Genomic DNA, 27048 nt, shown 5'->3' on the forward strand with positions numbered 1-27048 from the left:
TGATTATTTTGAAACTTTCTCTCCTGTTGTTAAACTTACTATTGTCTGCATCCTTTTAGCCTTGGCCACTGCTAGTGATTGGTTTATTCATCAATTGGATGTTGACAATGCTTTCCTCCATGAAGACTTACATGAAAAGATCTATATGAAGCCTCCACCTGGAGTTTCTCTTCCCGAACCAAATCTTGTTTGTAAGCTTAACAAGTCTCTATATGGTTTAAAACAAGCCAGTTATAATTGGAAGCAAAAATTAACTTCAGAGCTACTTCTTCTTGGTTACACACAAAGCTCTGCTAACCACTCTCTCTTTGTGAAGAAATATGCCTCTGATATTACTACTGTATTGGTTAATGTTGATGATGTGGTTCTCACTGGCAATAGCATTGTTGAAATTACTGCTGTAAAAGCTCATCTTCGTTTTAGATTTCATATTCAAGATCTTGGCCCTATCAAGTATTTTTTGGGCCTTGAAGTTTCTCATTCTCTTGAAGGATTAGTTTTGAATCAAAGGAAATACTGTTTGGACCTCATTTCAGAGATAGGGATGCTTGGATGTAAACCTGCACCAACGCCATCTGATCCTTCTATCAAACTTCATGCCGACGAGGGAGGTCTTCTACAAGATCCTTCTTCCTTTGAGCGTCTGATTGGACGATTACTTTACTTAACTAACACCAGGCCTGATATTAGTTTTATTGTCCAACAACTCAGCCAGTTTATTTCTTCTCCGCGTGAACAACATTTGCAGTAGGCTTTACAGATCATTCGCTACTTGAAAAATGCTTGTGGATATGGACTTTTGTATAAATCCAACACCTCTTTTAAAATTCAAACATTTTCTGATTCTAATTGGGTAACATGTGCCACTACCCGATGCTCTATTTCTGGATATTGTGTTTTCTTAGGCACATCTTTGGTTGCTTGGAAGTTTAAGAAACAAACCACTATTTCACGGTCTTCTTCTGAGGCTGAGTATCATGCCTTGGCATCCTTGGCATGTGAGCTACAATGGATTCAATACCTTTTTCAGGATTTGCATTTTGTGTTCCCTCTCCTTACACTACCTTTTGTGACAACAATTCTGCTATTCACATTGCCAAGACTACCACTTTTCATGAGAGAACCAAGCATATAGAACTTGATTGCCACATTATTCGACAAAAGCTTGTTGATGGTCTTATTCACCTTCTCCATGTTCCTTCTAGAAGTCAACTTGTTGATATGTTTACTAAGTCCTTACATCCTTCTACTTTCCAAGTTGCTACTTCCAAGTTGGGCCTTTACAATCTTCATGCCCACCTTGAGAAGGAGTGATAAAGATATTATATATCTCCTGCTTTTATTTATATTGATAAAGATATCATATATTTGATTTCTTTTATTATTATCAAATGTTCTTCTTTATTTGGTTTTACTTTTCCCTTTATATGATGAGACATTGTACTCTATATATTGAACAAAGGTTCTAATAAATCAAAAAGCAAGGAAGCTTTCTTTGAGTAGTTTTTCAACAAACTTTTCTTGGGTGTTTTTGTACGCAATCTTTCTTCTTTCTCCCATGGCTTATACATATCTAACAACAACCTATAAGAAATTCATGGAACCAGAAAGGTGTGACAATTGTTAGCGATGGGTGGACGACCCTCAAAGAAGACTTCTTATCAATTTTATGGCTATCAATGAGAGTGGACAAATATTTTTGATATCAATAGATTGATCTCGTGAGATAAAGGATAAGGATTTCATTGCCAAACACATGAGAGATGTAATTATGGAAGTTGGACCAAAAAATGTTGAACAAATTATAACTAACAATTCAATAGTATGTAAGACAACATATATGATCATAGAATCAAAATTTTCTTCAATCTATTGGACTCCTTGTGTAGTGCACACCTTGAATCTTGCATTGAAAAATATTTGTGCAGCAAAAAGTATAGAAAGAAATAGTGATCTTTATCAAGAATTTTCTTAGATCTCATAAATTGTTGATGATGCTACATTTATTAAGAACTTCATTATGGGGCATGTAACATCCCTATTGGAAATTACTTAATTAAATAAATAAATATAGAAATGAAATTCAAACGTCGCAATATTATAATTCCCAAATGCGGGAAAATTTAAAATAATATCCGGTGTGCCAAAAATTCAAATGAAATTAAAATGTAAAGTTATTACAAATCTGAAGTTCCAACAAAACAAATAAAACATGGTAAAATCCCTAGCTTGAGTCCCCAAGCTAGCCCTCTCTCCGTCGTCTATGCATCCACAACATCACTTGTATTATCATCTACTCCCGTGTAAAGAAATACACGATCATCGCCAAACACAAACAGAAAGGGTGAGCTTATAAAAATAAAAACAACATATAATATAACAAAATGTAAGCAATACACCCATCTTATTCATCCTAATTAGTTCTTGGCCAAGACCTTATCCACAAGGCTTTTCAACCTTCACAACACGCAAATGGTTAGCCTCGGATTAAGGGTTTATGATGCTCACACAAACCTGCCCGCTCGTGGTCCTACCTCTATGAACCTCCCCACTCGTAGTCCTACTCTACGAACCTCTCCGCTCGTAGTTCTGCTCTACGGATCTGTCCGCCCATAGTCCAACACACGTGATCCACCAGCTACGTACCTCCCCGCACGCAGCATCTCTCAAGTGTGAGCACAGAACATACGAACCTACCACGCTCGTATCCCCACACGAGAGTAACATGATATGAACCTACCCGCTCATATCATCACGTGTTCACCACCATCCATTAACCTACCCACTCATGGCACAACATCTCTTGATCCAAGTAGAGCATCACTGCTTAAAAGCAACAAACACAAGCCATAGTCTGCAGCATTATCGTCTGGCGTAGCCTAAGCGCCGCCAGGGGAAACCTATGCAGACTGCCTGGCAGAACAAGCCCCGTCACCAAATGCCAAGCTCCAGACAGACACACTGTTTCAAGGTTTTTCGCCTAGCGGAACACCCCTTGCTGCTAGGCGCCACGCGGTGTAGGGACTCCCCTGGAGGTCCTATCGCCTGGCGGGCATCAGCAGGCTGCCAGACGCCATACCAGTAGCTCACTTCTGCTGGTTTTGGCACCCAAAACTGGTATGTTCTTCAATCTAGATTGCTCGAAAATTATATTGCACAATTGCTTGTCAGAACATGCGAACTTCCCGACCATCCCACCATCGATTAAATTACCTATAACTTATAATCATAGGTCCATGTATTCTCACCATTTAATTCACCGGGTTTTCAATCCATGTGTAATAGCTAAATCAAGCTTAAGGAAAATGGTTGATCCATCCAAATGCACTTACTCCAATCAAACAAAATAGACTTCAGTCACCATCCTAGACGCTATAAAACTTATACCAGAATAACTCCTTATCTCCACTGTCACTAAATTCCAGTCATCTCCAATTCTTATACTTAACCAAATTAATATATTCCTTCATCCTTCAACTATTATTAATTGTCTCATCAAAACATAAAATCATATAACCCACTATTTAAATTAAGTTACTCTCTTCTTCCACCATTCCCTTATATCATATTATTTATCCTCACTAAAGTTTCGTTACGGATTCGACATCAACTCATCTCAAGCCCACTCTCCTAATCAATACATTACTTATATCATCTCTAACACCCCTTGTTTTCCTTGTTTTTACCATCTAATCATAGTGAATTTTCTCTTAAGTCAGTTCACTAGCACCCTCTCTCGCAGTAACTGGCCAATTTCCCATCAGTTCTTGGGTAAACACCCAGGTTTACTGTACCTGTGAAGATCCCTTCCCATTTCTCACAGTTTTGTTATCTCAACATTGGAATACTCAAGCTTTCAATTCAATGTTTATATAATTATATACCAACTAATATCATATACTTACAATCAAATATCGGTAAGTCATTGAACCCATCAATTCAAATGAGTTATTAATTCTAGCATGAACTCTCCATGTTCACATCTCAACCAATAACTCCAAACACCCAATACTCGGAATATCATAGCATAACACAAACAAACAGACATAAAATTCTGACAGCAAGATCAACATATCATGAAATTCAACAAAAACACAACGAACCAACCATAAACATCATACATCGCCTGGCGGTTCCACCTCGCCGCCAGGCAGCTCGTGACAGAACCCAGAATCTGGGTTGGATCTGATGCATCGCCTAGCGGCACCATCATCACCACCAGGCGATTTCTGGGCGAAACCCTAAAAACCTCCAAAAACAGTGTGAAAAGAAGGGGTGTTTATGCAGTCATGGTCACAATCAGACGCTATACATTAGATACGATTAAAATCATATGAAAACAGCTTCCCTTACCTAGAATCCTTGCTCCAATTTTGAATTTGGTGTGTATCTCAATCCCAAAATCTCTCTTAGCCTTTACTCCCACTCCAACAATGATTTCCACTCCAATTCTTTCGTCCAACCAGCACAAAATACTCTGGAAAAGCTCTGCCTAACCCTCACACGAAAAATGCAACACTTTTGTCTTTAATTCCCTTCTCTCTCAAGGTTAATCCTCTCTTAATCACCCTTTAATCCATTAAAACGAAATTTAATTATAATTTGGCTTAATGATTATTCAATAATCATTAACAGAATGTTTTCAGCCCCCTAGGCTGCCTCTCATGGCTGTTAGGGTTCCTAAACCCTTTCATATCCATGCCAAAAGAAAATTTGGCAAAAAGAGAGTTAATTCGTTCTTAGCAAGGTTTGAACCCACAACCCCTCAATTACAAAATCAATGCACAACCAAATTAGCCAATACATGTTTCATGATAATTCCTATAATTATAGGATTACATTATCACGACTCACATTCAATCATATCATTAAAATAATATACTTAATAAAATATCATACAATTGGCAACATAGGACTCGAACTCAAGTCCTCTCACACAATCAAAGTACTAACACTCCGCATTAAATGCCTTAAAGGCCCCTACTACCTGCATTTATTAAATAATTATTTAATTAATTATTTAAATTTCCCGGACCTTACAGGGCACTCTATTAGATTATCAATGTTTAATAACTTCAATTCATTGAAGTTGCTTTTTATTGCTTCAACCATTATCATGCTCAAAAGATTTAGAAGTTTGAAAAGAGGACTCCAAGAGATGGTAATTAGTAATGAATGGTCTTATTACAAAGAGGATAATGTGGATAATGCATGAACAATGAAAGAAACTTTATTAAATGATAATTTGTGAATCAAGGTTGACTATATAATTTCTTTTACTGCACTTATTTATGATGTTCTTAGAAAAACGAATATGGATATGACTACTCTTCATTTAATGTATGAAATGTGGGATTCAATGATTGAAGATGTGAGAAAGATCATATATCAACATGACATAAAGGCACAAGTTGAACATTCATCTTTTTTTTTTTTTTATTTTACATTAGGAAGCTAATATCTGGAATAAAAGACTGGTTGTGACCTTTGCTGTGAGCACATTTTCTCCATGATAATCTTGATCTTCACTACAGCGTTCCTGCATGATTCAACTGCTGCTTCGATGGTCTTTCAATCCAAGAATTTCCAGTACTGTTAGTTTTGTCTCTTCAAGCTTTTCACGGTCCTGCCCATTGGAGCCGTTTTGGGCAAAGGCAATGAATAGCAAACTTTTGGTAGCCATGCCCTTCACAATGTTCCCAATTCAACCCTTTCTTCATTACCCAAGATCATGATTTCCCATGTGTTGGTCATCATAATTTGAACACATAGCCAATAACATCTCAGCAGCACCCTTCCAATTGCATTGCAACAAACCAAAAGGAGAATAATAGTGGTGTCCTTAAAAGATTCAAGAACAAAAAGTGGAGGTTCGGCGAACATGTTGACACCGAAAACACGTTTTTGGTGATGTTTGGATGTTGAGAGCTTGTTGGAAGCTGGAGAAGAGTCTTGAAGAAACAGATGGCATTCATAGCCATTCTCCACCTCTTCTTGCATGTATGGACTGTGATATGACACTTGGAACCCCAAAAGTTATAAAAATATCTGATGTGACAGGAGAAAGTACTGTGATTCTGCCAAATCTTGCAGCAGTTGTGACAATTGAACTGGAAACGAAAATGTTAAATTAAAAACTAAATTTTGGAATTTTTAAGTATAAATGAGGTGCAGGTTGACATTATGGAGATGCAAAAAGAAGGAACCCACAATGTGGACGTGATATAAGGACCTCACTCTATTCTTTAATATTGTTGGCTTCTGTTCTAGAGCACTGACTGATAAAGCTGGCACCGCTCTTGCAATTATATGAAAAACCTGCATATTCACATGCAATGTAAACTTGAAAGCACTCCTTGGTATCCTGCAATTAAACATTTTGGATGGATGTTCAGTCAAGGGGGGCGACATTATGAAAACATTTTGGATGGATGTTCAGTTAAGGGGGACGACATTATGATGCTGTAGCACAAGTTTTGATATTTGTGTATTTTAAATTATGATGAGAATGGTCATTACTTCTACTCTATTCCGTGCCCCATCATTTTGACAATTCTAAATGATGAAAATGCTTGTGACGGGAAACAACATTATTCTATATTCAGTGCACCCTCATTTTGGCCCTTCGGATCGGTGCTAATGGGGATGCAATGATATTCTAAGTGGCTAAACTTTAACGTTACAATCAAAGTTTAAAACTTATTTATCATAAATATGAAAATTACAAGACAGTAACTGAAATTGCCAGGATTTTAACACGTAAGACGGTATAACAGTACATTCAGACCACTGATGCAAACGCACAAGGAACATTTGCTCTGCCTTCCGAAGGCCGAATGAATGCTGAACAACGGTAGAAAAGAAGAGGAAATTTACTTCCCATAGTGTTGTCACGAGGAATATACAAGAGAAAGAATAACACATTGGGTTCTGGTTTCAGAAACAGCTCTTTATTCGTTTCTGTTTTAGAAAAACAAGTAAACTGCAAGGTGTCAAATTTCCGACCACTGTCGTCATGACAAGCTAGAAAGTATTCGAAGAGCATTGAAAATTGTTCTCTCTCTGTTTTAAGTTACTTTAGAAAAATAAAAAATTGTTTGGAGAAGTTCTCCATTAATTTAAGTTTTAATATATATTACAGTAAGAGATTACAACACGAGCTACAATATGGCCCCAAAATCCACGGCTACTTTAAAGATGACAGTGCAGATGCAACATTTCGAGAAATTCGGTCATGAATAGGCTCCTGCAGGAAGAAAAGTGTATTAGTGTCGATTGCATTAAATAATAATTTAAAAAATACATATTTATGAATTACCTCTGTCAATGGCATCTCAAACTTTGAGTTTGTTATAGTCTCGTACAAGAAAATGTATCTGTCCAGCAGAATAGTATGATGCTCATTTAAATGAATGAAATAAAAATAATGTATCCAAATCAAGCACAAGTTGATTTACAGAAGTAGGTATATATACAAACAAGAATGAACATGTCATGAAATTGGGACACTGAAAACTGATGATCACAGTATTCATTTTAATGCATACTGGCGAGTTAGAAAATTTCTTAAAAATAGTAATGTTTTCCTTTTATCAACTAACGCGACATTATGTCGTGTCAAGAGAGGGGATCTGCTATTTAACATTCAAACAAATATAAACCTCTTATAAATTATTTAGAATGAAAAGTTAAAGAAAAACCTTTCATGCAAGTGAAAATAAATAGCATAAAAGCACCAGTTTAAAGCAAGCATCCATATGGGCATCAACTACTAGTATTTTTGGTATCGAAGAGCTTAGGCAGCTTTTAAATGAAGAAAATGAAAGACTTTTTTCCGTTGTGGTTTTATTCATTTCTTTATTATTGAGCGTTCCTTATCTTCCAAATTGGACTTCTTTAATTTGAGAAGAAAAAAAAAAAAAAAAAGAGAAAGAGAAAGAGAACAATACACAGCACAATTCTTCCATTTAAATTTGTACATTATCTCACTAGAATTTCTATCACGGTCTTACAAAGAAAAATCAGAGCACAACTACTTCAGGTTCATTTCTAGAATTAAGCTTCAATGCAAAATATATCAAGTGTAAAAGGAACTAGCTCCAGAAGACATACCGCCAGGATAACTCACAAACAAGATCTTCGGGAGCATCGGGAAGGACCTAAATAAAATTCACCCGTGTGCTGTGATGCAATCTTTACAACTTACAAGTTAATCAATAAGCAGTATAAAATGTAAATACCTCATCTTCATATGGGTTGCAGTGACTTTTAAACCACAGCCTCAAGAACTCCTAAAAAACGGATTCTTAAATATTAGGGAATTGGTGACTATCTATATTTCATAGAAAAAGGTTAAACACATTGAAGGCAATGCATCCACTATGCTCATGTTTGGTTCAGCTTATTTTTATTTGAGTGAGCTTGAAAATAAGCAAATATTTTCCTAAAAATAATCTACACCAAACATGCATTAAATCTATACAGTAGAAAGAAAAACAACTCACTTAATGAGGAAAAGTAAAAGTTGATACAGATAAAATACCTTGTCAATATTTTCAGGCTCAAGACCATTTTGAAAGCGCTCCAGGTAAGAATTGGCAATCCAATATCTACTTGAATCAGGAGTATGGACCTGGAATTTGGAAAGAATTTTATCACATTTGTATAATTAATATGTGAGTGCCTTTGAGAGTTCAATAAGTATTATCCATCCGGGATAGCGTTGCACCTCATCAATCAACATAATTGAACCATCATTTGCCTTCCCAAACTCATATTTAGTGTCTACCAATATGAGGCCATGCTCTGAAGCCACTTGCTGCAAAGTCAATCAAATGGAAAAGTGAAACAAAGCAAAGGGAAAAATAATTTAACAGCAGTAAAAATATAGATTGTGCACATAGGATCAAGCCATCAATCAATGGATCAATCACCAATATTCCTAGGGGGAGAACCCTAGGCTCCTTTTGCACACAGGATCAAGCAACCAATCAATGGATCAATCACCAATATTCCTAGGGGAGAATACTGGGCTCCTTTGATGAATAGATCTTATAATCAAAATTTGGTCAATAGTCAGTGATGATTTACACATAAATCTCCATCAATTACTGTGGAAAAATGAAATTTGTACGCAAAATATGAGATTGGTAGAAATACAAGGAAGTTGTTTGAGTGGGCTACAGCTCTTGAAGTTGCAGCAAACTGACCACTAAAGCAGCCTTTCTTAGATATTTCGTTGACAAAAATGACTTAATTGATATTAGTGTCGTTGGAATTGTGATGATGACTTCAGTGATTGAGTAATGTATTTACACTTGGTTTGACATCATGATAACATAAAGTTTGAAGCAAGTTGCTCATACTTATGCAGAGACACATTTCCCATGCTTATACAAAGTTTGAGAACAAAGCCATCTATTTTATAATTAAGGAATGAAGATATGTTCCTAGCTTTTATTTCTTCTCTACTATGCATGGCAAAGAGAGAACATGGGAACAGACCAAGCTAACTATTCCAACATGCTGCTAACTAGTGCATACAATATATTCTATAATTTCAAGAATAGTGCATCCAATACCCTGTGTGCTTCCTAAAGATCAAAAAAGGCTTAAGAAAGCACTAGGATAATGGGACTCTCATTTTACCTTTTTACTTCTAAAACTAAAAAAGAACCTCTTCAAAACTATGGTCCTTTAATGTAAGATATGTAACATTAATACACTATGGATCAGAATTTTAGAAAGCAAGGTTGCTATTAACAGAAAAATGTATAAATGATTCCGACCACAGACTTTCACGAGGGCTGGACTCTCCCCCAACAATTGGAACTCTACAATTCACAAGATGTCTGTGCCTCTCAACCTTTTTCCTTGTTTATAGGAAACATGCCATCATTTTCTAATTATTTCAGCTCCCAGCTCCCTAACTAACTAACTATTCCACTAAATATGGGTTAACTTAAATAACCAAATACATGAAAAACAATATAGAAATTAATTTCTACAGAATAAGCAAAAACATCTTGGTATTTGAACCACCCAATATCATAATCAAAGGTGTGACTAACTTGAAAGAACAAATGAGAATATGTACATCATTGAGTATCATGGAACTCTCTTCCAGAGAAGAACAGTTTTTACATTACACATACTGATTCATAAAAGTATACCCTAACTATAGAACAGACGTCGTACAAAATTTAAACCATAATACTTTTTGTCTTTTTCTCCTTTTTCAGTTTCAAAATGAGTTGCTGACACATCATCTATCCAATGTAACCCAGATAAAATATAATCTTAGTTATATATATATATATATATATATATATCACATTACTTAGAAGTTATTTCTTGTTTTGCACAAAAGAAAAAATGTCAGTTTACAAGTGTGATTTTAGTGGCTACAGTGAGAAGGCACTTCATTGTGTCCTGTATTTCCCAAATTCAAAAATGACTTAGCAACCGTAGCTTATTACCTGTCCATATTCAAACAAGGATAATGCTTTTTCACTCACTGCTTCATAATCAGATCGAGTCATCAGTCCCCTTTCTATAATCTGCAAGGGAAATGCATCAAAAAAGAAAGTAAAATTTGAGATAAAAACACTGTTATCAAAATATAATCATTTTGGTGGAACTCCATCATCACACCTTAGTAACTCCAAGAACAAGAATATTCTATTAATAATCATGAGGATATCCTAGGCTTTTTATTCATGCTTCCTTTTACCAACGTACCAGGTTAGTCCACTACTCCACTGTTTAACAAGAAAATCTACAATCATAATTTGCTCATTTCGTCACTGATCTTGGATGACATTTTCACAGAAATAATCACATAAAAGCTGCAATGTAAAGCAAACTGAAAAGAAACATCATTGATGATTTAACACAAGCATCCTCTTTTATAAGGGGGCAGGAACTAATTGATAATGCAAGTCAATATTATAACAAGATCATCATTCGCTGTAAACCACACTGAAGAAGCTGGTTGCAAGAAATAAAACTAGGCATCATACCTCATCTGGAGTGACTGGAACATCATGATCTGCAGCTTTGGTTGTAGGAGTGAGTATATTTTCAGACAACTTCTGATTTTTTACCATTCCTGTCATGTTTAATGTCCTATTAAATCTAGGAACAAACATATTTTAAGAATGAAACTCAAATAAGATATCCCACCATCTGGGAGGACATTTCCACAATAGTTCCGAGAACCCTTGTTGTAGACTGTCCATAGAGATGTATCAGTACTTCCAGTTACAAATCCTCTTGCTACAAAGCCAGTAAAATGTGTCAGCAGATGGTTGTTAGAATCCAAACCTTCCATTTTTAAGAGATTTAAATATTTTACAACACATCACAAACACAATAAAATTAAACTTCAAAGGCACAAGACAATATGTGGATGTTCAGCAAAAGCCCAAAATAAATTTAGATAATCATGAACCGGGAACTGTAATCAATGTCTATCAATTACTCAAGAAAACATTATGGATTCTCTTCCAAATTTCAAAATAATAAAACAAAATGCTGCCAAGGATATCTCCAGAGTATCTATTATTTTCCCAAGTTACCTTTTATAGCAAAAGTACTCCTCTTCTACATCCTACATTAAAATATATCTCCCTAGCAGAAAAAACATCTGTTTAAGTTACTCCAGTATAATATGCCAATTAATCAACAATCACAGTACCTATCAAAGCATTTAATAATTAACCTGACAAGCCCAACCATCTTTGTTATTTTCACCATTTCTCAGAATAGTATTGGCATTTCCAATAAGAAATTCTATTATGTGAGAGTTCAGTATTTAAGTTCAGACATATCATAAGATAGCTCGGATCCCCACTTGCTCCAATAAAAAAAACTCTCTCATTTATTCTTACATAGGAAATCACATGATATGGTATATTACAAAATAAAATGGAAAAAGAAAAACTGCAATTACATGATAACACTCTTTCACGTTATGGTATCAGAAGCTAAAGGTGATTAATCAAGTCGTCCAATAAGCCAACAGAAATTGTTTGGATTAGCAAATTACTCACCAACAAACTCAACAGGGAAAACTGAGCATTTCTTAGCTATTGTAACATTTTTATCCGGAGCCGATACAACTGCATTAGGAACTATCTGCTTAGTTCTTTCAAACCACCACAAACTTGTTTCATTCAAAACCTGCAATTGGGAGGGAAAATGATCAGGTTATTAAATGCTAAGTGTTCAGTAACCACCACTCCACCAACCAAAAATAATTTTCCAAGCATCCTCTTATTCATCTACAACTTCTACATCAAAACAATTAGTTTAAGGATTCAGATCATCTCCTTTCCCTTAAGTCCACAAAGTGTTATGTTAAGAGCAAAAACAAAAAGAAACACAAATACAAATACCCTGCTCAGATACTGGTTATTCCTCTGATAATGAAAATTGTGCTTTCTTATACATTATCTGCTAAAACGCATGGACACAACACAATACTACACTGGACATGAATATGGCAAACTTAAAAATTTCAAAACTTGACATGCCTATAGCACAACACACGATACACATTTCTAAAATTTAGAGAGAGAAATGCAGTTTGTCTGATTCACTTTTCATCCAAAATCTATAAGTTTTAAGAAAATTATTTCAAAAACAGGTGTTCTAGAAATCAAGAAACAGAATTAGATAAATGTTTTGTCATCCCCTTACATTATTTTCTTCAAATGCTAAGAAGATAAAATTTTAGAAAACAGCAATGTGTTCGAAAGAACAAACAATTTAAGATGAGCTCATAGTACTGAAAAGTTTTCGAAAAAAGTACACTCAAAAGGTCTAATATTTTCAAATTTACCATGAGTGACTGTAGACATAATAAAATCAATAACATTTATCTAATCATTCCGGTATCCTAACTCCTCCAAGAAAAGAATTCGTAACCATTCAAACCCCGAAGTAATCACACACCTGGCCTTTGAAAGGAATGGAAGCAAGAATCCTATCAAACGCACTCTGCCGATCAGTGGTCACCAAAACAAGGTAATCCCCGGCGTCGTAAATATCTCGAACCTTCAAACACATAAAAAAAATTTCTCAATCCAAACGACACATAACAGCGAATAAATAAATAACGGTTCCAAAGATGGCACACTTTGCCGCGGGTTTTGGACACGAGACCGGGAACGGTGTTATGGAGATTAGTTTCGGAGAGGCAGTTAGAGAGTCCGCTCCTTCTGATAACATCAACGACGTCGTTTCTGTGAGGACTGTTCACGAGAGAGTCTCCCAGAGACGGTTGTTGCTGGCCTTCTCTCGGCATCACCGAGGCGCGGATTGCTCGAAATCCGTGCGGTTTGAAAGCGATTTTGGTTACGCGCCCACGCGCCGCCGCAGAAGTGCGATTGATGGGTGATAGAATCTCGGCACCGAAGGTTTTGGGAGGGTTTAACGCAACCGTAAAATCGCCCATTGTTTACTGAAACTGAAGCTGCTTCTCTTACTGTGTTGACTACGGTTGCGTTGCGTTGCGTTTTGCAAAGGGCCAAAAAACAACTTGACTTATGATGCAATTGAATGGTGAAATAAATAAATATGCAATATAGTAATATAATATAGCTAAAGGCAACTAAAATGGACGGCAAAAATTATGAGACAGAAATTAAAAACTAAAACATACAAATCAAAGCAATATAAGAAAATAATAGAACATTATTAAAAAATAATAAAAGGATATGTCATATACGTGTTTTTCTTTCCTAGGAAACAAGGAAAATTAAAAAATTAATCATAATATTAGTATGGATGATTCGGTTAATAGCAAGTTTGTACTGTGATTGATTTAATAAGATAATTTTTTTTTTTAGAAAATAGTTTACAAATATTTCTTTTCAAAATAGTGTGATATATAAGTAATTTTAAAATATAAATTAAAGATAGCATAAAATTTAATTAAAATGAAAAGTTATCATTAAATCTTAATAATAAAAGGCTATATTTTAAAATAATAATATATTAAAAATAAATTTCTCTATATAATATGAAAAATTAAATTAATTAATTATTTTAATTATTTATTTTTTAATATAAGAAATATATAAACAAAATATTTAATTTATATTATTAATTATTTGAATATTTTTATTTTAATTATTCATTTTTTATAATATAATATATTAATAAATAATTATTAAAGTAATTAAAATTACATTATAATTGACTGTATAAATAAAATATAATTACGTAGAGGAATATTTTTGTACCGTTCAGGGAATGGCCGACCTCAACGTGCTCATCAGGATTCCGACTTGATAAATATTTTTCATAAAACAACGTGTTAGTCATAGGCCGAGGTGACGAGCATTTAGGCCGAGGTGACGAGCACTTGGGCCGAGGTGGCCGAGGTAACGAGCACTTGGGCCGAGGTGGCCGAGGTAACGAGCACTTGGGCCGAGGTGTCCGAGGTGACGAGCAAATATCACTGGATTTTAGGAATAACCACCCACATGCGAGATTTCAGGAGAGAATAGTGGAGAAGTGGGTAGGTTGGCTAGCTAAAGATCTGGCATTAAAATAGCAGTTTAAAGACTGAAGGACTCTATATATACATAAGGGATTAAGGAAAAAAGGGGGGTGAACTCAGGAGTGAGAGAGAAAATTATTGTTCTGGTTTGGCCATCATTCCTAGACCGGAACATTGGCGCCCACCGTGGGGCCCGATAAAACGAGGTCCCAACCACAATAACGTAAAAAAAGCACGATGATAAAGTACTCCACGAAAAGCATCTACGGCGGAGTTGGCAACGTAGAAGAGACGACAGAGGTCTTTTGATTCTCGACAACAAGGGCTCGTGATGATCTCTGATGAGGTTTTAGCGGTGGCAGTCTTGACGAAACTAAATGGAGAGGTGAGCTCTAGGCCGACCTCGAGCAAGAAGGGGTTCAACATCAGTCAGCCTAAAATCACCCACACAAGCACGATGCTAGACAGAGAGGTAGGCTCTGGACCGACCTCACTACGAGCAAGTTGAAGCCTCAGTACGCTGAGAGTTGGCCGACCTGACCGACCTCGCTACGAGCGAGTTGAAGCCTCAGTACGCTGAGAGCTCTCCTTGGTCCGACCTCGCTACGAGCGAGTTGAAGCCTCAGTACGCTGAGAGCTCTCCTCGGTCCGAACTCGCTACGAGCGAGTTGAAGCCTCAGTACGCTGAGAGTTGGCCGACCCGACCGACCTCGCTACGAGCGAGTTGAAGCCTCAGTACGCTGAGAGCTCTCCTCGGTCCGACCTCGCTACGAGCGAGTTGAAGCCTCACTACGCTGAGAGCTCTCCTCGGTCCGACCTCGCTACGAGCGAGTTGAAGCCTCAGTACCCTGAGAGCTGGCCGACCTAACCGACCTCGCTACGAGCGAGTTGAAGCCTCAGTACGCTGAGAGCTCTCCTTGGTCCGACCTCGCTACGAGCGAGTTGAAGCCTCAGTACGCTGAGAGCTGGCCGACCTGACCGACCTCGCCACGAGCGAGTTGATGCCTTAGTACGCTGAGGGCTCTCCTCGATCCGACCTCGCTACGAGCGAGAGAATACCCCAGTACGCTGAGGACTCAACTCGGATCTGACCTCGCTACGAGCGAGAGAATACCTCAGTACGCTGAGGACTCAACTTGATCCGACCTCGCTACGAGCGAGAGAATACCTCAGTACGCTGAGGACTCAACTCGGATCTGACCTCGCTATGAGCGAGAGAATACCTCAGTACGCTGAGGACTCAACTTGATCCGACCTCGCTACGAGCGAGAGAATATCTCAGTACGCTGAGGACTTAACTCGGATCTGACCTCGCTACGAGCGAGAGAATACCTCAGTACGCTGAGGACTCAACTTGATCCGACCTCGCTACGAGCGAGAGAATATCTCAGTACGCTGAGGACTCAACTCGGATCCGACCTCGCTACGAGCGAGAGAATACCTCAGTACGCTGAGGATTCAACTTGATTCGACCTCGCTACGAGCGAGAGAATACCTCAGTATGCTGAGAACTCAACTTAATCATTTTATCTTACTTGTGTCAGTACGCTGAGAACTCAACTTAATCATTTTATTTTACTTGTCTTATGTTGAGGTCTCCCTAAGGCCGACCTCAGCTCGATCATTTTATATATTACTTGTCTTATGTTGAGGTTTCCCTCAGGCCGACCTCAGTTTAATCATTTCTATCTCGAGGTCTCCCTTGGGCCGACCTCAGGTTGATCATCTTACTTGTGTTCTTTTGAGGTTCCTTCAAGCTGACTTCAACTTAATCATTTTACTTATCTTATGTTGAGGTCTCCCTCAGGTCGACCTCATATGGTGAGGTCTCCCTTAGGCCGACCTCAGCTTGATCATTTTACTTATTTTATGTCGAGGTCTCCTTCGGACCGACCTCAGCTTTATCATGTTATATATTTACTTGTCCTATACTAGAATATGTGGACGACTTATGACAACCTTTCATCCCAACAAGTTGAGGACTCAATGTTGGAGGACTGTGTACCGTCAAGGGAATGGCCGACCTCAACGTGCTCATCAGGATTCCGACTTGATAAATATTTTTCATAAAACAACGTGTTAGTCATAGGCCGAGGTGACGAGCATTTAGGCCGAGGTGACGAGCACTTGGGCCGAGGTGGCCGAGGTAACGAGCACTTGGGCCGAGGTGGCCGAGGTAACGAGCACTTGGGCCGAGGTGGCCGAGGTGTCCGAGGTGACGGGCAAATATCACTGGATTTTAGGAATAACCACCCACATGCGAGATTTCAGGAGAGAATAGTGGAGAAGTGGGTAGGTTGGCTAGCTAAAGATCTGGCATTAAAATAGCAGTTTAAAGACTGAAGGACTCTATATATACATAAGGGATTAAGGAAAAAAGGGGGGTGAACTCAGGAGTGAGAGAGAAAATTATTGTTCTGGTTGGCCATCATTCCTAGACCGGAACAATTTTATAATCAATTATCCCACTTTGTAAATTTTCGTATAACATCAAGGAAAGTTTAGAACTAATTTTTTTCATGTTTTCATTTTCCAACTTTCTATATATTACAAACGTTTGAATATTTCAATAAATCTAAAATCCGTTTTAGGAGTGGGTTTTTTTTTTTCATCTTTGTAATGAAAACTGGCAGTCTCTTACCTCATTTAATTATATATGTTTTTTCATATAAAAAAAAATTGTTGTGCCAATATGTTATTACAATAACAATATGTTGCATAAAGGACAAAATGAAATAATACACATTAGATTCGATTTATATACACAGAAAAGTAATTAGTTTTCAATTAGAAAAGCCATTAGTTAGTTACGTGTTTATTGTCATATACACACATCTATTAATATTAAGAAAAGAAAATACTACCAAAATTACTACATTATCCATTTTCTTTTATTGACACGTGTCATAAAAATTAGTTTTTTCGTCATTTTAAAATACTAGTACAAAGGGCCCTGGGTTCGAATCTTACAAAAATAATTTTATTTTTATTTTTTCATTTATTTATGATTTCAACTATAATATTAATTATAAGTAATATTATTATTTGTAATACTTTTATAAGTAAGTATTAGAATTGTTATAAATATTATTTGTAGTGACAGTAGTAAAATTATAACCACTATTAGTATTGTAATAATAATAATTATTATTATTGTTATATGCTACTATTATATATTATTAATATTATTAACAGTATTAGTAGTAAATTTATTACTGTTATTAGTAACAACAATAACCATCTTGAAGAGTTTGATAAACTTTGAGACATGAGAGTCATTCCTCGACACAAACCTTGTTCTTTTTTGTGAGAATCATTTTTTCAAATTGGGTTAGTTAACTTTGTTAGTAGTTAACTAAGTCAAATGTTGGTAGATGACGTGTTTCTATTTTAACATAACACTTTTGCCTTTGTATAGAATTGTCTTCCTACTATTCAAATAAAATGTGACACATCAATCATTCAGTCTAAAATTCCTAGCTTTCTCTAAGGTTCCAATAGAAAGTTGTATCAAGTTTGGTTCTCTAGGACCATGAACAACGTTTTGTGCTTTAGAGATCACACCTGAGTTGCATCCTATAGTGTGCATGCAACATGGCTTCACTACGCATGGGCATGCAGAGTGACTGAAGTGGGAGTGGCTCATTGTTACGTTGTGTTGCTTGTTGTGTGGATACGAAGGATGTTGTGGCAAGAACCAGAGAAAGAATGAGGGATTGTGACCAAAATGGTAATTCTTGATCAAATAAAAGTACGTGAAAGAATTATCCTACACTTATTATAACTACTGGCTAGAGGGTATAGTCATATTCCATAATTGAATCTTCCAATTTTAAAAAAGAAGATCTGGAATCAATGGAGTACACAAGTGAAAATGTTGTTCAAATTCCAAGAAGTGAGTGATGTGGTTGAAAACAGGTGTCAGGCACTTGGTTCAAGTTCTACAGAAGTGCAAAAGGCTATGGTCAAGAAGAAGGATAACAAGGCACTATTTATACTTCATCAATATGTTGACGATGTTCATTTTGAAAAAATTCAGAATGCAACCACTGCTAAGGAAGCTAGGGGACATTTTGGTTCGAAGTCATGAAATTGGAGACAAGATTAAATAGGTGAAGTTACAAATGCTTAGACTTAGTATGAGGTTTTGCAGGTTGAGGACGATGATAGAATAAGTGAGCATTTTAACAAAGTGCTCAAAACCACAAATCAAATGAAGAGCTATGGGGAATCCATTATAAAACGCTTGATTGTTGAGAAAATCATGAGGTCTCTACCACAAAAATTTGATTGCATAGTAATGGCTTCATAGGAGTTTAAAGATCTTTCAATGATGAAGTTTGAAGAACTTTATAGCTCATTGGATGTACATAAGATGAGATTGGTCGATAGAAATTCCATCAAAATCATAGAACAAACCTTATAGGCATATCATTTTGCAAATGATGAAAGAAATAAGCATAAGAAGTTGAAAGGAAGGAGAATTAAAGAAGGTTGGAAGAATGAAAGTAGGTCTGATTCTTCTAATAGAAAAAAAGGATCATAAGATAATCACAGCAAGAAAGATAAAAGAAATGTGGAGTGTGTTATCAACAACAAAATGGGCCACTAATCCTATTAGTGTCATGCAGAGAAGGGAAAACAAGTGAAACATAAAGATAAGGAAGATTATGTGGCATGGGAAGAATCTGACTCAGAACCACTAATCTTGATTGTGAGCACCACCGTAGAAAATTCTCATACTGAATCATGGTATCTTGATTCAGGATGTTTGAGTCACATGATGTGCCATTAAGAATAGCTGATCAACTTTAATGAAGCAAAGCAAAGAAGAGTGAAGTGAAGTTTGTTGATATTATGAGACAAAATGGATTAAGACTAGTGATTTCAAACATATTGCTTGTCCCAGAAATGAAATGCACCTTGCTCAGTATAGGTCAGTTGGTGCATAAAGGATTCACAATAGTTATGGGAAACTATGACAAAATTGAATTGTTTGATGTCAATAAAAAAATTGATTCTAAGGAGTAAGATTTCCAAGAATAGAACATTTTAGTTAAATATGAGAGTTGTTGATGTTCGGTGCTTGGTTTTTATGGAGACCAATGATGATAGTTAGTTTTGGCACTCAAGGTATGGTAACCTTAATTTAAAGGCTTACAACAACTTGGTACAAAAATTATGGTTTCTGGAACGCCTGTTATCACACTTCCAGAAAGTGTATGTGAAGTTTATTTAGATGGAAAGCAAACCAGAAAGCCATTCTAAGCACACTTGAGCATTAAATCTAAAGATTGCTTAGAAATTGTGCACTCTAATAGATGTAGACTATTTGAGGTTCCAGGTTCCCTCGCTTGCTTGAAGTAGGTACTTCGTTACCATTATGGATGAGTTTAGTAGGATGATATGGTTGTATGTGATAAAATTAAATAGTGATGCATTTAAGACATTCTTGAAATTCAAGGCATATGTAGAAAGGGTGAGTGGAAAGTTGTCAAAGATTCTAAGAACAGATGATGAAGGTGAATTTACCTCTAGTGTCTTTGAACAATACTGTCAAAAAATGGCATTGTGCATGAGATCATTGCACCATATCTCTTAGCTACACCAGCTCTTCTAGGGAAAGGGAATCCCTGATAAAACCATTAGTGAGGGTTAAAACATTCAAAAACGTTAAAAATAATTCCATTAAAAACAAATTATTTATAGTGAATGTTCTTACCTTTCTTCTTGTTATTTCCCTTTTATATTAGTTGTAATTTTTCTTTATTATAGAGGGCACCTGTTTACCTACATTGCCATTTTATGAGTTTTAAAATTTTTGGTCAGGTGTGAAAAATTATTGTTGATATGATATTTCTTTAATCAAGGACTATATTTATAGACGATTTTACTTGAGGCATCGAATTAGATAAAAACTCTACGGATTATGGGTCACATATTGAAGATTTCTAGTGAAACTACCATATATATTTGTTTTGTACATTGAGTTTTTAATATTTCTTTACTTAGCTTGATATGATAAATCAATTTAAAAAATAAAATAAAATAAATCTATTTAATTCATTACTGACAATATATAATTACATAATTAATGTTGTTCTTTGATATTATAGACTTAATTTCTTAATAGAAAAAAATTCTATAGAAACTAAAAACCAAAACAAAAGTTATTTAGAGACTAAAAGAAAAATAAACAAATTTTAGAGATAAGAAAAATATATTAAGAGTTAAAAAGTAGTTATATCTTAATAGTTATCTTTACGTTTATTGGTTAATATTGACTGATAACTTATCTTATTTTCAATCATTTACATTAATTAATCACTATTTTAATCATACATTAATTTTGACTTATCTTTTTATGCTGGCAGCAAATAGTAAATGTTCATCTTTAATTGCATTTTTTTAATTAGAAAGAAAGTTAATTATCAGCATAAAAGATTCTATTATTTTATTTTATGATCACCATAATTAGGAAAGTGGACATTAAATTATCTCCATATGAGATTAATATTTGATTAAGGACTAATTGATACTTTTAAGGTCTTTGTCCCTTCCTAATCCTCCAGGGAATCAAGCCCAAATCTTTCTAAACAAATTCAATGCATTATCAACTAAATCACACTTATTAAGTTTTCTTATAGACTTTGAATAATCTAATAAAGTATTTTATGCAATAACATTTTTCTATTTAAAGTGGGAAAGTTGGGAGGCTTATTGTTTCCGTAGATATTTTTGCGGATATCATTCCTAGTTTCTAAACCGAATCGTAACAAAAACCGAAAAATGCCACATAAAAATGGAAATTCATGCAGTTGTTTCCATAACTAAGGAGACTTTTATTCATTTTAAAATTTGAATCATGATCAGATCCTTTAAAAAGTATTATTTTTAGATACAATAAAATCAACGTGATAATTAAAGTAATCGTACTCATAAATAATTTGTCAAAGATAATATCTAAATGGAGATCACAATGAAAACAAGATTATATGCAGACAACAAACATGTAGAAACTAGTACAACTTTTTCTACAATTCAACAAATTTTTATTAATTTTTAAATACTAATTGAAAACTAAATCTAAAAAATAAACAATCAATTAAATCGTAGAATAAGTTATGGATTATATGAACCATTAAGAAAACATAATCGTAATTTTAACTCTAATATAGACCAGGAAACGACTTTCGCCGTTAAGGATGTCTTGTGTTGGAATCAGTGGATTGCATGTCATAGCGACCAATCCAACTTCTTATTGCTTAAAACGGGTCTATTGAAGTTGACTGGGCTTGATTTGGGTCATTAAATCAGCAGAGGGCCCAATTGGACAAACAGATGGGGCCCATCTGTTAAACCACGTGTCAATAATCTTTTTCGGTTGGTCTATCCAACAAATAAAATAAACTAAAAGGAAACGCCACGTTACGTAACCTCAATCTTGTCCGCACATCTAAGCCCTCACTTGGGCCGCCAAAATAATCAACCCCCAAAACGAGGCCCTCTCTATATTCTTATTGTGGTATGTTCCACACCATAATATCCCCCAGAATATCTTAAGTATATATATAACCTCTAAGCGAAATGATAGAGCGAGAGTGTCACAGTGAGAAGACTGTTTGACTCGAGAACAAACAAGCACCGTCGTGGTTCTCTTTTCTCGCGTGCCGTACGGTAATCCTAACCGAACTCACTCGCTGCTTCACCTCTTCACTCATTAACCCCAATCTCCGATCCCTTAATTTTAGGGTCTCACACTCGATTTCTGGTTCTCTCACTGTATCTCACCTGATAATCTTTTTTTTTTCTACAGATACCGGTGTTTTTTTGACGAGAGACAGGATCGGGCACTATCCGCGAATGCGATCACCGAATGAGATGAAAAAGAAACGAAAAGAAAGCGAGGCCAGTGAGCGGTCGAACTGGCCGGAGGTTTCGAGGTCGCATTACTCGCTGGAGCGTGGTTCGAGGTTTAACAAACGGTGCAGGGAAGACGGCGTGGCCACGGTTCCCACTCGCGGCGCGTCGTCACTTTTGACCGCGGCGCGGGGATTGAAGCGGAAGATAGGGTGCATTGACGATGCCACGCGGATGGGGAGGAGCGTGAGGATCGAGGACGATTACGTCATCGGGGGGAGCACGATCGGGCAGGGGAAGTTCGGGTCGGTGACGGTTTGCCGCGCACGTGCGGGGGGAGTGGAGTACGCGTGCAAGACGCTGAGGAAGGGGGAGGAGACGGTGCACCGCGAGGTGGAGATAATGCAGCACGTGTCGGGGCATCCTGGGGTTGTAACTCTGAAAGCGGTGTATGAGGATGCGGAGTGTTGGCACCTTGTGATGGAGCTGTGCTCCGGGGGAAGGTTGGTTGATAAGATGAGGGAGGGGCCGTGTTCGGAACACGTGGCCGCTGGGATACTGAAGGAGGTAATGGTGGTGGTTAAGTATTGTCATGATATGGGCGTGGTGCATAGGGATATTAAGCCTGAGAATGTTCTGATTACTGGAACTGGGAAGATAAAGCTCGCTGATTTTGGCCTCGCCATCCGAATTTGTGAGGGTAAGTTGACACGTGATAGATGTTTGGGTGATCGGTTTGGTTAGATTAGGTTCAATCAAGGTCTTAGAATTTGAGTTGTAGTCAATAGGTTGTGATATGGGTTTGTGATAGTTGGCATTGCAGATAAATGTCGCCGCAACCGTTATTGCGGCTAACGATTGCGAATTTATCGTGATCTTGAAATTATGGGAAATTGCGCAGAGTTGAGGCTGAGACTGTGGTTTTGGTTGCAGATCGGAGTTTTGTGACAGATGTGGTTGTTGCAGATTGCAATTTCTATTCAATCCTTAACTTGTTTGGAAATTGCAAGCATCGACCGCTGCAATTATTGTTGCAGTCTTAGTTAGGGATTTCATGGTGATTCTTGACATTGTAGTAATTGAATGTTGTGGTCAACTATAATTGAGGTGAGGATTGTCTTCTTTGTTTACATATTTTGATCATCTCCACTAGTTCATGTGATATCTCTGTTTCAAGATTTTTACAATGTCTTTGCAACTGCAATCGCAGTAGCATTTTCAACTATTTTCTGCTATATAGGATTTGTGATAAAAACAGTAGCTGTGGCTGTGACCGCAATTTAAAGTCTCCCGTTTAATTGACGGTCCTTGTTGAAATAGATTGAAAATAGTAAATGTTGTCTTAAACTTGTTTGATAGAGGAAAATTCTACCCTGGTTAGTCTGCTGGTAAAATTTCTAGGCGGGTATGCAAGTGTTTTTGACTATGTGATGAAAGTGTGAAGAAATTCTAATGAGCTTTTAACTGAAACAGTTGCTGATGGTGTTCGTTTGACTGGTATTGTTAGTTACAAGAGTAATTGAATTTTGGAATGGATCCTCTCATGTTAAAAAGATGATATTCTTAAGTGTGATGATGTCACCATTGACTGTGTAAAATTTTCACTTTATGTTTCAATATTTTATTTACAAAATTTATATAAGTAGTGAAAATATCGCTGGAGAGAAATCATCCCCACAAAGTGTTGTTTCTGTTGCGACACTAAAATCAAATGCAAGACGTTGTAGAGTCGAACACTAATGATAAAGTACATATTTAGTTTGACATTTGGAGTATCAAATCCACGGACGTGAAAAATATAAGTTATTTATAGTAATTTTAGTTTGGGTGGGGAAATATGTCATGATTTGTAACTTATACAGCGTTTATTGGACTTGTGTTCAAACACACAACGTCATTGATACCTTGCCTAATTGTCTGAAAATTTATATTGCAGGTCAGAATTTGAAAGGTGTGGCTGGGAGCCCTGCATATGTCGCACCAGAAGTGTTGTTGGGTAGCTATTCTGAGAAGGTGGATATATGGAGTTCTGGGGTGCTCCTGCATGCTTTGTTGGTTGGTTTTCTTCCATTTAAAGGCGATTCACAGGAGGCAGTTTTTGAGGAAATAAAAAATTTCAAACTACATTTCCAAACGGGGGTGTGGGAATCGATATCTAAACCTGCTCGAGATCTTGTTGGGAGAATGTTGACTAGGGATGTTTCAGCAAGGATAACAGCAGAAGAAGTACTGAGTAAGTTTATGATAGATATATTATTGAGAGCTTGCCTGCTTTATCTTTTTTCCCTCGACTATGAACATACCAAAGATTTTATTCAATTTGATTTTTTTTTTTTGTTTAGTCTTGAAATAATTAACATAGATAGTATTTCCTGGTTTTATTGAAACTAAGTTTATTTCTCTTGTAGATTCTTACTAATGAGAGTGGTTTACCTTGTTTTGACAAGCTGAGCTGATCCCTTGAGATATACATTTTGTAAATGCTTGTGTGTGGGTCAGTTTTTCTTTTTTTTTCTTGTTTGGAATAACAGTGAGAACCTACTAGTTTTACATAATTTTGTCGTTTTTATTACATGCTGCTGTTTTATGTGGATAACGTCTCTTTTCCCCAATTGCTTTACTTTTAAAAACAAAAAATTAAAGCTGTACTTTTACGGACTGTATTCAGTCTTTCGCACTCGTCGTGTGCATGTTAAATTAACACCGGGTGGTTCATTTTCAGGTCATCCATGGATATTGTTCTATACGGCGCAAACATTGAACACGCTGCCCGTTAAATCAAAATTGAAACCCGAAAATGCTGTTACTTTCCACAAGTTTGTTACTGCACCTGAATCTGGATTTGGAGGAAACAGGATGGATAATTGTTTCCTAAATGGTTCAAGCTCGTTTTCATCCTCTGAAAGTTGCAATTCAGAATATGATGATGACTGTGAGTGGATTGATGCCCTTACCACTGCGGTTTCACATGTGACGATATCCGAAGCTAAGAGGACCAAGCTGTGGGGTCCTACTGGTCCAATTGATCCACAAGGTTCATCTAACTTGAAGACTAATCTCTGTAAAGCATTCTGACCTACTGACAGAATGACACCGACCGCATGCACCACATTATCGACTGCTTTAGCTGCGGCTTATAATAAACTTAGCCCAACAAATTCTACAGTTGGCAAAAGTGGATTTCATGCTAACATCCCATATAAGGTTGACCGCTGGGTACCAGTTTCTCTGCCTTTTATTTTTGCTGAAAAATCTAATTACATTAATCTTCTTTTGTTCCTTTGTCCATATAACCTACTTGAGTAACACCAGTTGTACAGAACTATTACATATAATGTTAATGTGTGGTTGCATGATTTTACTGTTGCAGGAGAAGAAGGGGTTTCATTCGGATGCAATATGTTATTAATTCACTTAGTGAAAACTTCCAATAAATTTTACTTGGTACTTTAAAGGTGTAGCCTTCATTTTAAAGAATTAAAATTCTAACAGGATAGAATTTCATTGAAGTAATTTGGTAATATCTCAGGAAAAATCTCTAGCATGACTTGATAACCGCACTCTTCTGATGATGAAAACATGCAGTAAAACTTAAACACTGATGCAAAAGGGACCATTAAAAATGGACAGTTAGGACATTGTGGGGAGGTGGAGTTATTACTCCATATTTGGCTGGGTTCTGTTTTTCTCTCCATTTGGTTTGACGGGATGCATTAAAGAGGTCCCATAAGCAATACTGAGAAAGAGGGAAAGAGGGAAAGGACTAGGGGAAAACGGGAAAAGCAGTGAAATGTTGTTCCCCTCGATGTCAAAAGAAAAGGACACATTTAATTCATAAGGACAATAATTTAGGGTTGTGTTTTCTTGACTTAAATAAGATTCAAGTTTTTTATGATTGATTTTTATTTTGAATATTTAATATATTTTAATTGTTTACTTAATAAATAAATTAAAGATTTTGATTTAAGCTTTATATTTACTACTTTTTAGGAACTTATATTAAAATTTAATAATTTATTAAGCTTTTAATTTTATAAAATTTGTATACTCAAACAGAAGTAGTCATACATATTTAGAGGTGAGATTTATTGAAGTTATTTTTTTCAATCTTTGAGAAAGCTGGTTGAACATAAAAGGTTTGTGGAACATGATTCCCATACATTTGAATTAGTTGAAATCTTGATCATTGTCAAATTTGAATTAATATGGGATGTAAGTTTAATCAATATTAGGGGAATGTTACCAACATTATTTACCACTCTTTATCATCTTTTACTGGCAAAATTTTATTGAAAATTAGAAATGGAAGAGGTACTCGTTCAATTTGTAATTTCTAAGAAGTTTCAATAAACAATAGAGAATATGTTAAGAAAATGATATTTTTCAATTACTTCTTTTCTCCCCATACTTATATTTCCACTTATACTTTAACTAATATATTAAAAAATTATTGGACAAAAAATATACATATTTAAAGATAATCTGAGATATATTTTTTAATATAAATATTCATATATTAACCATGCATATAACCAAATTTCGATAATTTGATTACATCGTAATATTCTTTAATAACTTCTTCCATGAAATGAATACACATTCTATTTTTTATGAAAATTTGATTAAACATTTTTCATTTATTAAAATAAAATAAATATTAATTATGTTTTTTTATCTAA

The 27048-nt window shown here is 36.0% G+C and overlaps 2 protein-coding genes across 2 annotated transcripts; one reads left to right on the top strand and one right to left on the bottom strand.

The window, feature by feature from the left end:
• Positions 1-6928: 6928 nt before the first annotated feature.
• Positions 6929-13551, bottom strand: PUR7 (purin 7). The gene is made up of 12 exons (XM_028082847.2): positions 13142-13551; positions 12958-13059; positions 12054-12183; positions 11185-11277; positions 11022-11110; positions 10479-10559; positions 8729-8818; positions 8543-8632; positions 8241-8291; positions 8113-8159; positions 7319-7376; positions 6929-7246 (listed from the first exon to the last, which is right to left on the bottom strand). Exons 1-12 carry the CDS (start codon positions 13457-13459, stop codon positions 7187-7189), a joined length of 1209 nt encoding a protein of 402 aa, XP_027938648.1. The 5' UTR covers positions 13460-13551; the 3' UTR covers positions 6929-7186.
• An 8553-nt stretch (positions 13552-22104) lies between these two features.
• Positions 22105-25725, top strand: LOC114193242 (serine/threonine-protein kinase PEPKR2-like). Its single transcript, XM_085665377.1, has 4 exons — positions 22105-22186; positions 22326-23069; positions 24306-24602; positions 25092-25725. Exons 2-4 carry the CDS (start codon positions 22373-22375, stop codon positions 25442-25444), a joined length of 1347 nt encoding a protein of 448 aa, XP_085521503.1. The 5' UTR covers positions 22105-22186; positions 22326-22372; the 3' UTR covers positions 25445-25725.
• The last annotated feature ends 1323 nt before the right edge of the window (positions 25726-27048 follow it).

Source organism: Vigna unguiculata, chromosome 8 (genome assembly GCF_037176805.1).
Source record: "Vigna unguiculata cultivar grain cowpea cultivar isolate G323 ecotype 2 chromosome 8, ASM3717680v1, whole genome shotgun sequence".
Lineage (NCBI taxonomy): Eukaryota > Viridiplantae > Streptophyta > Magnoliopsida > Fabales > Fabaceae > Vigna > Vigna unguiculata.